Source organism: Chinchilla lanigera, unplaced genomic scaffold (assembly GCF_000276665.1).
Source record: "Chinchilla lanigera isolate Chin_1 unplaced genomic scaffold, ChiLan1.0 scaffold00007, whole genome shotgun sequence".
Taxonomy (NCBI): Eukaryota; Metazoa; Chordata; class Mammalia; order Rodentia; family Chinchillidae; genus Chinchilla; species Chinchilla lanigera.
Window position 1 is genome coordinate 2,842,434 of NW_004955408.1, and position 11,602 is coordinate 2,854,035.

General features: G+C 43.0%; 1 protein-coding gene across 2 annotated transcripts in view; it reads left to right on the plus strand.

The window, feature by feature from the left end:
- Cdc42se2 (CDC42 small effector 2) overlaps positions 1–11,602 on the plus strand; it is a 101,675-nt gene that overhangs the window by 62,308 nt on the left and 27,765 nt on the right. For both annotated transcript variants that reach the window (XM_005376069.2, XM_005376071.2), the window contains one exon: positions 1,434–1,755. In XM_005376069.2, the coding sequence (XP_005376126.1) occupies positions 1,702–1,755 (54 nt within the window). In that variant the 5' untranslated portion in view covers positions 1,434–1,701. The remainder of the gene's footprint in view (positions 1–1,433; positions 1,756–11,602) is intronic.

Genomic DNA, 11,602 nt, shown 5'->3' on the forward strand with positions numbered 1-11,602 from the left:
GTTACTGAGGTGTAGTTGGCACAGCTTACAAATATTTGAGATTTCTTTCAAAAGTGTATAAATAAGTGATTTATAGTTCATAAGTTGGGACAAATATGTTAGCATCTCTTTGGATAATCAAAGTAAGCCGTCTTTGGTCTTTTCAGGGGTGGCTTTTCTTTTACTGGATGTACCACATTCTCTTTGTAAATTTTGTATCTGTTCTTGCAAACATTGCCCCCCATGGCTCTACTGCTTTGCTTTTCTGTAATCTACTTTCCACACACTGCTTTCCTGAAACTGCTGTAGCCAGGGCCACCAAGTAGCCGTGCATGGTGGTGGGTGGTTGTCCCTCTGCCAGTTAACACAGCTGCCAGTTAAACCGGCTACCTGCTGCCTCTTGGCAAGGCTGCCGGAGCTCCACGTGGGACTGGTTTTCCTCTCTGTCTCTCACTCTTCCAGTGCCTTTTCCTCTGTGAACTTCCTTTCTCTGTGGGTCACATCAGGTGTTGTTTGTAGGACTTCTTTGCTGACCTTCTTGGCTCATCAGGGTACTGTTTCCCCTAGGGTGTCATCACTGGCTCAGTTATCTATTCATTATTTCAAGACACCTCCTGGAGTTCAGAGCTGTGGATCCAGCTGCAGCAATTTTCCTGCCTCAGCCTCCCAGGTGCTAGGATTACAGGCGTGCACTACCACGCCTGGCTAAGGCTTCCTCTTTTTTGTCTCTGCTTGACAGCATTATTATCTTAGAACTGTCTTATGCAGGAGGGTGGACCATAGTTGACCAAGGTCATCCTTAAAGTCCCCAGCTTGGCGGCAGGGAATCGGAAGTAAATCTGCTCTTTGTCTGACTCCAGATCCTTGACTGACACACTTTCTTCTGGTGGCGTTGGGGGTGGGGTTGTTAATAACTTGAGTCACAGAAGGAAGCATGACTTCACCTGTCCAGCTTCTGTATACGTACAGTTCGAATTTCAGTGGGTAAGGTAAGGGGATAATGTAAGATTTTTGATGAGCTATAGCTGCTTAATTATATCTTGCCGTTCAGTGCTGTGTTATTTACTACGGTGGCTGCCTATGAGAGCAAGGATCCAACTGAAGAAACGTGAAAATGACGGTGCTTCCTCTCAGACTTTGAGACATGCTAATCAAATGTTCTAATTACTAATTTTTTATTAAAAACTTACTAAAATTATACTTTTACAATTATAAAACAGAATCCTTCATGAAGGCAAGGATTTCTGTTTTCATTGTTGTATCCCTAGCATTGGACACTCAATAGGTGGTCAAAATATAATTTGTTGACTGAGTATCGGCTTGTTAAAGTCTTGATTTTTTTCAGTGTGTGCTTTGGGGGTAATATTTATCTTCATTTTCACTGCAGGTTTAAGAAGTAAATGTTTCCTGGGATAAGTAAACTTACTTTCTTCTACTTCTTCTTTTTTCCCTAGGCTGCATGCTGTAGGCCTTGTGTCAAGACAACAGTTTCACACCTTCCTGCTGGTTCAGAAAGGAGTGTGTAGAAGCAGGCGCAAAGAAGGGAAGCGACCTGTTTCTTTAAATTGACCGTATAAATTTGACTTCCAAGATCACAACGCAGTAAAGTAGAATTGTTACTTGGATTGGACCTTCCTCGTAGTGAAGACCATACCCGGTGCAGCTTGCAGAAGTGAGATTTGGAACCGTCACTGGTGCTCATTTACATCTTGAACTGAAAGCATGAGTGAATTCTGGTTGTGCTTCAACTGCTGCATTGCGGAGCAGCCGCAGCCTGTAAGTATGAAGTAATGTTTGTGTACAGTGAGTGGGTGCTGGCTCCCACACTGACGGTGGCCACCCCAGCAGTGATTACGGGGCAGTTCTGAGAGTGTCACAGAGACGTCTGTTAGAAAAGAAAAAGTCTGAAGTGTTTTGAGTAAAACACTGTGTGTGAAGAACCGCGAGGCCATTGTACATGACCGAGACAATTGTGCTGGCCTGCCTCTTGGGTGAGTCTGGAGGAGCCCGAGGTGAAACGGACACGTCGGCCTCAGAGATCAGTGGAGGAGAGGTGGCAGCCAGATTCCTTCCCCTTCCTCCCAGAGCCCTCCAAGGAGAGGCTGTAACCCTTACTTTTCAGTTGGAACAGCTCGGGGCTTTGCCCGCAGTCAGAGCTGGCAGGTGGTCTTGGCTGCTGCTCCATCCTGCCCCGCTTTTGTGCTTTAGTGTGTTGGTGGTACCTCTGCCGAGTCTTCCTACTGACCTCCTAATGCTCGTTCATCTGTTAAGATCCCAGGGCTGGGGATATAGCTCAGTGGCGTAAAGGCCTGCCTGGCAAGTGCAAGGTCATGAGTTCGATCCCCGGTACTGCAAAAAAACACAAACAAACAAAGATTCCTCCGTTGAGCGTCATCTCTGTTAAATCTTGCCCAGCTCTGCCCTTACATAATCTCTCTCTCCCCTCAGCCCTTTATTTTTCTGTTAAAGCTAGGAAATAGAACAGTTTCTCCTGTCTCATTCTGAATTCTCTAGGGGCTTGCATGTTTCTGTGTTCAAGATCAAGAGCACTATCTTGGAGCATGTAAGTGTACATACTGGCTGGCCGAAGAGTGCAATTGTATTTTACTCAGTTTTGTAACAGTGTTAAAAAGAGTAGAAGGATGAAATTAGGATTATGATTATATACATACACTTGCTTTTTTGAGATGGGGTTTTGCTATGTAGTCCATGATGGCCTTAAACACACTGTATAGCCTATGCTGGCCTCAGACTTGTGGCTATCCTCCTGCCTCAGCCTCCTATAAATTACTGTTTATTATAACAATTCATACAGTATATATAAAAGAGAAAACTTTAAAATGAAAGTAATCCTTTTTTCTCCTTTCCCCAATCTGACTGATTTCCAGATGAAATCACTTTTAGAGGTTGGTGTATATTCCTCTAGATACCTGTCAGTTAAAATATACACACATTTATATGTTTTATTTTTAAGTATTTATACTATATATCTTCCATTTATATTTACCAATGTAATCTCAAGAGAAAATGTCATGTTCAATACAAATCATTTCCATCACTATAAAGTCTTCATAGTATTTGTGACATAAATATACCATAACATATTTAATTTTTCTAGTGATCGTCATAATTTATATGTTACCATTTTTTTTGTTGTTTTTGTTTTTGTTTTTCTCCGGTACCGGGAACCGAACTCACGACCTTGCACTTGCCAGGCAGGCGCTTTTGCTGCTGAGCTAAATCCCCAGCCCCTATGTTACCATTTTTAAAGTATACTTACATGATCACTAAGGAGGTTAAAAGCTTTCATTTATTTAGTATAAATTTGTATATTTTCTCTTTTACCAGATTTCTGATTGATACTATAGTATATAGTTTTTAATTGGATTGTTTGGCTTTTCTTGTGATTGGTAACTGTTATCAAACATTTATTGTGATTGGTAAGTGTTAGAGGTATTTCTTATATCTACTTGTTTTTTAACTGTGTAGTCTTTTATTGTAGACGAGTTTGCCTTTAGAATACTGTACTGCTACTACCATAATGTTTGAAAGACTTGCTATTCTAGTTTCTTACTCTACTTTTATTTTTTTGTTTGTTTGTTTTGTTTTGTTTTTCTTCCAGTATCAGGAATTGAACTCACGACCTTGCCAGGCAGGCGCTGTGCCACTGAGCTAAATCCCCAGCCCCTCTTACTCTACTTTCAGAATTTGATTTCTTTTACATTTAGCCTTCTGATCTGCATACGTATGGTATTTATGGGGTCTTTTTTCCCTTTTATTATCTGTTACACATTTAAGAGCCTGTTTCTGAAATCTGTCCTGTTCTTTTGGCATTCGTGCATGTTTATGCAGAGCCGCTGCTGTGCTGCTTCTCCTGTGTGATGCTGGGGGTTGAGCCCAGCCTCTCATAGTATTTTGGTTTTTTGAGCCAGGAATCGAACTCAGGACCTCGCGCTTGCCAGGCCGGCACTTGTGCCCTTGAGCTGTATCCCCAGCCCTGCCCATACTATTTTAGTTGCTATACTTACCTAGTGCGTTTTACTGTCTTATAGGGGAAATCTTTTCATAGCTCTTCTTTTTCAAGCATGTTAGTAAGGTTTTAATGTTTATTTTAATGCTGGCTGGCTCTTGTGCTCTTTCGTGCACTCTCTCTCTCTCTCCCTCCTTCCCCCTTCCCTCTCCTCATCTTCCCATCTCCCTCTTCCCAGTTCAGGCTGGCCTTGAACTCGCAACAGTTCTCCTTCCTCAGCCTCCCCAGTGCTGGGATTACAGGCATGCGCCACCTCCACCTGGCCAATGACTTACATTTTTAAAGATGGATTGGTCACATTCACAGTGTTATTCTTTATATTTTTCTTCATATGAGATGCTGCATAATACATACCTTTAAATCCTGTAGGTGTTTTAAGATTGCCTTAGAGAGTGATTGGGTGGCAGTCGATAGCTTTAACATTTTATGTAATGGAATTGAGATGCTTGGCTTATATCTTTTATGTAAATTTTACATTCTTTTCTTGAAGTTCTAAAATTTTATCATGTAAAATTGACATTCTTGTTAGATTTGTTCTAGATGCTTTTTGAATGTTTATTACTGTCTTAAAATACTATTTTTCTGTTATACTTCCAGTTGGTTTACTAATGTGAATGACAGGACGCTGCGGCAGGTAGGCTGGCCCGCCAACTAGGTGGGCATGCTTAGTGAGGCGTGCAGGGCTGAGGGCTGCACACCCTGGGGGGCCCTGGAGGCTGACCTGGACCCGGCTCTGCCAGTCCAAGGCCCTTGCCCCCGGGCGCTGCCCACTCTCTGCTTCTGGCCTGGCAAGCTGAGTGGCCTCCTCCGCTGCACGCTTCTCCTCGGCTGGGATTGTGGGTGGAGACCTTGAAGAGCCAACTAAAGCTCTTCTATAAATTATGTGCAATGGAAAAGCTGACCAATGTAGAAGTTACTAATTTTTATGGGCTAATTTTTTGTTGTCGTTGTCTTTTTGAGACAAGGTCTTGCTATGCAGTTGAGGCTGGCCTTGAGCTCACTTTGTAGCCCAGGCTGGTCTCAAACTTACAATGACCCTCCTGCCTCCGCCTCCCGAGTGCTGGGATTGCAGGCGTGCGCCACCATACCTGGATTATGGGCTAATTTTTTATCCAGATTACAGAAACACTTAAATTAGTTTAATGGTGATTTAGCTGAAACTGTTCTTACAGATATCTCCATGTAGTGAGTCTTTCAGTGACTTTCTGATATTTAAGCCTTTTGGGATCTTAATTTCATTAGTTAAAGCCTCCACTTAGAATAGTGGATAGTGCCTGGAATCTAGTATAATGTGGAACATCCTTCTGTACCTGACCTTGATGGGAAAGTTGTAGGCTATTGAGTCGTGACATGAGCGAGTATGTGTTTGAGTGAATATTCTTAAAGACTGCATGTATATTCAGTTACTGTAGAGTGTTTATAATATGTGGTATTATTTAACATTATTTTTAACACTTTAAAAAAGTTTGTGGCACAGTTGAATGCTTTTGCCATATTTTTTGTATGCCTTGTAATTTTTTTGTTAAACACGATATATTAGGTAAAAAGCAGGCAAATAGTTCTTTAGTGTGAGGTTTTGTTTCTTTGGCTGAGGTTTAGGCCATTTTATTATTTGCTGTAGGTGTTGGAGGATGAAATTCCTCTGCTGTCCCTGTTTGTTATTTTTTTCTTATTTGCATACTTGGGATGGAACCCAGGGCCTGGTACATGCTGGGCAAACACTCCATCGTTGCACTGCACCCTGCCCTTCTTGTTTATTTTGAGACAGCGCCTCGCTAAGTTCTATTTTCAGTCCTCTTGCTGCAGCTTCCTGATTTAAGATGTGTGCCGTGTGCCAGACTTGCTGTTCTTGTTCTTTACGTCTCTTGTCTTTGGGTTTCCCTTGAGATCTCGTGCACAAGGCCTGGGGTTGGCATTTGTCTCGGTGACAGTTCTGTTCCACGGGAGCTCTGTGCACGCGGTGAGGTGTGGGAGGAGGAAGCATTACCTAGTACTGTGGTTAGGTCTCAGTCTCTGAGTGAGTTTGTGCTCCTGGTCTGTGTCCCACACATGTGCTTCTCGATTTTGTTGATTTTTTTTTACGATGAGATGAGACAAAAAGGAAATGAGTTGCATATTACCCACCCCCAAGGTGGCTAGTTTCTGGTAAAATGTCTGTTGGCTAGGCTCTGGAAGGAGTTGCTCTTGAGGGCAGGCCTTGTTAAAAACAGACCACTGTGGGTTATTTCAGCATGGCTGTCATTCCCCCTTTGCTGAAACACAAGAGTTTTCTTCTTTCTTCACTGTGAAAATGTGGTAGGGTTCATACCCACAGGTATGAGGGGACCCTCCCGAGAGGCTGCCTTCCCCTGTAGTGGTTAATTCAAACCTGTCCACGTTGGGATGCCAGCACTTCATCACACAGAGTTTAGGCTTTCCTGTACAAGGAGTGGGTGCTGGGAGGTTTCTGCTTGGACAGGGTGTGATTCTCCCTGCTGTCTCCCCAAGGTGGCGGTTTTCAAGCATCAGTTCTCTCTGTGACCTCTGTTCTCTGATCCCTGTAGAAAGAGTTGTTCACAGCTCTTTTCTTGTGTAGATGGGAGTGATGACTTCTGAGTTCTTCACGTGTTAGACCAGAAACCAGAAGTCAAATTGCCATGCTTTTAAAGATGGATTGATTCATTACCAATTCTCAGAGTGTGGACACCTAAGCAAATTCTATTCAAGTATGTGACATAAGTGTTCATACTTATAGCTAAACTGTTAAAGTACCTGGATCGCCAGGGATATAGCTCAGTGGCATAGCACATACCTGACGAGCTCAAGGTCAAGAGTTCAGTTCCCAGTACAAAAAAATAAATAAATAAATTAGCTGGATCATAAGGCTTTGCAGTTGTGAGCCATCTGAAATATATTCTGTACATAAAAGTTTTTCTTTTTCTCTTTGGTTTTTTTTTTGAGGGGTCTCAGCATGTAGTTCAAGCTGACCTTGAACTTATGTAGCCCAGGCTGGCCTCAAACTCGGGGCAGTCTCCTGCCTCAGCCTCCCGAGCCCTGGAATTACAGGCATGCGCCACCACTCCCAGCTTGTACAGAAAGGTTTTACCGCTTGAGGTTTTTGCATACAAAACATTTAAGATGTCCATTGGTCTTTAATAAGTACATATTTATGTTAAATATTCCCCAGAGATTCTGTGGACGCTTGATTTTTCTTTTTTTTTTTTTAACCTTTTGACTTGCTGAGGAAAAAGTACACAAAACTCCACGGGCCATGTGGTCACCCTAGCGGAAGAATGTGCCATATCAGCAAATAGATTTAAACCATGCCGCTCACAATTTTACATGTCTGGCACTCCCGAAATGTGTGCTTGCTGCTCTCGCAGACATTACCGGGACTGCCTGTTCTGAACGCTGCTGGTTGTCTCAAGCCCTCTTCTCAAGTGTGCGTGGGGGCGGGGCAGCGCTGCGCAAGCCAGCTCTCCCACTCAGCCCTGGTCCCCTGCTCTTGCACATTCCATGTGTGAAAAGGAAACAGACCGACATTGGCGAGGAAATAAAAAGTGTTTTTCTGAGTAGCGGCATAGGAATCATTTTTCTCTCCCACTCCTTCGTTCACCACAGTACAATAGACTAACAGGGCGCCAGTACTGCCAGCTGTGGTAGTCCAAAACTGTTTGATGAGCTGTAGATGTTGTAGGTCAGTGGTGACACCCGTGCCACACCAGGCTGTTCTGTCATTGGAAGCTCTAAAAGGTTTGCCATTACTGCTACAGGTGCTGTGGCCAGATATAGCTAAGGTTGGATGGTTGCTGCTTTGCAGCCTAAGTTTTAAAAACGTTTGCCAGGAGTTTCTAGGGGCATAGGGGGTTATTCATCGTTTACTAGTTGTGAATTTTTAAGGTATCCTTAAAAACCTTGATTTACAGGAATAAAGCAAAGCTCACCTTTCTAGTCATCTTTTATGCCTTCCCATTTAGTGGTTCCTCTTGTGGCACTGATATGGTGTGGTGGTTTGTTTCTAAAATGTGTTATTTTAGACATGTGTGTGCAGTCTGCACGCATGAGTGCATATAGCACTTAGGGGTTTCTGGAAAAGCCAGATAGAGATGAAAGAACACAAGCAAAAAAGCCATTCCTGTCCCCATGGTTGTCACCCGAACGAAGGAAACACTTACTGCACAACTAACCGCTTATGGATGGTGTCTGGGGTGGTAAGTGCTCTGGGGCAGCGGAAGCAGGAGAAGAAAATGGAGAGTGACGTGGGAGAAACGGGGATATTTATTCAGATAGGGTGCTGGGGAGTACTGCGGTTGGGTGGGTAGGTGGGGAGGGAGCGCTTAGGGTGAAGCCTCAGCGCGAAGTAGCAGGTTCTGGGCGTGTAGTGTTCAGTGTGCGGGGACACGCGGGACGGCAGCGTGGTTGTGGGCCAGGGGCCCGTGATGGGAGTGGGGTTGGAGGGAAGGAAGGGCCCGCTCGTGCTTGACCCTCTGGGTCACGAAGAGCCTAGGATTTTATTCTTCTTGATGTGAGAAATCGGGGGTCTGGTCTCTCCGCAGAGTGCGAGCGCTGCTGTGCCCACACCAGCAGTGCGCGGGCGAGCGCTGCCGCGCGTGTGGCCGGCGGAGCGGGCAGTGTGCTCAGCTGTGCGTCATCCTGTTCCCGCAGAGCTTCACTTTCTGCCATTTGTGTTCAGATGCGCAGTTTTAACCCGCAGTGACTCGGGAGGGCAGCAGTGGTGCTGACCTGCCACGGTGCAGCAAAGGAGGCGCAGTGTGTGGTGGTCAGGGTGCCTTCGGGGGAGTGGTTGGAGTAACTGAGGGCGGTGGGTTGGTAGACCTTAAACACCCTGAAAAAATCAAAGCCAAAGGATGAAACAGCAGTTGTGTGAAAGGTTGCTAAAGGAAACTCTAGCAGAGGTGGCACGCTATCTCGGGGTTTATATAAAATGGAACAGTGACTGCTCAAGTGTGGTCCCTCTCTAGACACTGCTACAGTAACCTCGGGTGGTAGAGATTTGTTAAAATGCCCATTTTTAGGAGTCCCATTTCATACTGCAAATGGGAGATATGGCAAAAAGGCATCTTTTTTTCTTTTCCTGGAAGCACGAATGTGCGTGCTGTTAATTTGTTTAATCTAACAAAATCACATCAGGTAACCATAAACCCTTAGGTCAGTGAATTTACTTAAAATTTAATAAAATTTACTTAATAAAAATACTATTACCAGTTGAGAAAGGTATCAGAGAGGAGTGATTCAAATGTTCAACTGTATTATTAAGCCTAGGAATTCCATATACTGCAACTGCCTATCCACCGTCAGAGGGGCTGCCATATTTCCTAGCAGACATAGTCCACTGTGGGTATCTGTCGCTGGGATCTGGAGTGTCTCCCAAAGGCCCGCGTGTCACAGGTGAGGTCTCTAGCCCGAGCAGTGGTGGGGCGGAAGAGGTGGGGTCTGTGCAGTTGGGAGTCTCCCGGCAGGGGGAGAGGCTCTGCAGACGGGATGGTCCTTCAGTGCTCCTCCCCTCTCTGCTTCCCAGCTGCCGTTTACTTCCTCCCGCCTGGGCTCCCAGCATCGTGCACTGCTGCCGCAGGGCAGCCCGCCATGGACTGAAACGTTGGAAATTTGAACCAAGAGAAATCTTTACTCATTTTTAGGATTTTTGTTTTGTTTTGTATTTTGAGACACGGTCTCATGTTGCCCAGGCCGGCCTTGAACATGCAGCAGTTCTTCTGCCTCAGCCTCTCAAGTGCTAGGATTATAGGCATGTGCCACCATGCCTAGCTAATACGAGTATTTTTAAAGACACACTTAAAGTGAAGCAAGTTAATTGAAGATAGTGTACCATCTTCCATTTTTGTGTTTAGTTTCAACTATGGTTAAACAATCTAATTTGGCACTTTCTGCTTACTGTTTCTAGTAACTCTTACAGAAATAAGCAGTCCGTAGCCATCTGCTAGCCTATGAACTGAATACTAGTAGAGCTTAGTTTTTAAAGTGATGAGGAGTTAAAGTAGTAATTCTAGTACTTTCTCCCATGGCTCAGTAGCAAGTTGTGAGCACCCCTCTCGTCAGCCTGGTCCATGTGGAGACCACGGGTTGTGGGACATACACTCTGTAGTCCTTCCAAAATACATACGTAAAAATAGCACTGGAGTTGAGGAGTAGGATTGTATTGTCTTTAGTATGATAAAAGTAATTACCACAAAAAGGAAAACTCAGTAACTTTCTGATGAGCAGGAAGAGAAACTTCAAGTAACTTTTAAAAACATACTTACGGCCAATAAGCCTCTAGGAACACACGCAGTCTCTTTTTCCCTGTATACTTATCGTGATCTTCCGTTGTTCATAATCTTCAGCTAGCAGGTAGTGTTAAGAGTCTCTCTGAGGTCTATTAACTAGCAGTTTTCTTATGAATGCTGAAACATTTCTTTAAAGACCTGTTGTTTGCAAGTCATCTGACCATTCGTGGGAGATGGTTGTGTGTATCTAGAAAACACAGTCTTCATTTACAAGTTCTGTCTTTGTGTAAATGGTGTGAAAGTCTGCATCACATAAGGTCATGCATGAATTCTTAAAATAGCTAAAATAAAGTTCCTTCTATAACACCAGCAGCATTATTTTTTTTCCTCTTGGGTTTTATAAGTAAACCTAGATATATATCTGCAGTAAAAGCACTTTGTAAACCATTGTTTTTCATCCTTTGCTTTAAACTTAACTTGTAATGAGTAAGAATTAGTATAGATCAATTTTATTAGCACCTCTCATAAGTGAGACAAATTGCAGCTTAGGTCTCAGCTCTTTCAAGTACTGAGTACTCTAAAGTTTGACCTGGTATCTTAAGACCTTTGTATATAGTACAAATTCTGTTTTGTAGATAAGATATTTCTAGTACTTATGTTTGATTTCCTTTTATAGATTTAACTTACTTTTAGGTCCTTCAAAAGCTGTTTCTAGTTTTTCTTCTTTTTCTTTTGGTGGTGCTCGGGAATTGAGCCCCCAGGGCCTTTCGTACGCTAGACTTGTGCTCTACGGGTTAGTTATACCCCCATAGAAATGTGATTCTTTTACTCATTTTCTTCGGTTTTAGCATGTGGGCTATCATTTGTTTTGTTTTTATTTGTGATGTTTTCATTTGTGAAATGAAATTACTTTATGTACAGTCATAAAATTTTACCTCTTAAAGTAATCTAAGCAAATGGTTAGTCAATTGTGTATATATGTGTACTTGGACTACACTATACTTTGCACACTACTGCAATAGCACATTCAAAACTGTATTAATAAGTTAACTAAGTTAAAGCTAATGAGTTAGTGGCAGATCCTTCTACCTTTTGTTAACTGTTTTTGCTTTTTTTTATTTTAAAGAGCAAAAGAAGGATAACATAATAATGGGGAGGCTTACGAAATTACAGACAAAGTGGTAGGAAATTATCAATGGTTATTGTTTTACATATTGTTATCCATAAGATAGTTTCTCAGGAAAACAAATAGACAAATGATAGTGAGTTACAGACAAAAGAGGTAGGAGATTATCAATAGTTGTTGTACTATACTTTGGTATCTTCAAAGTGGCTTCTAAAGAAAATAAATAGAGCTATACATGAGTGACCT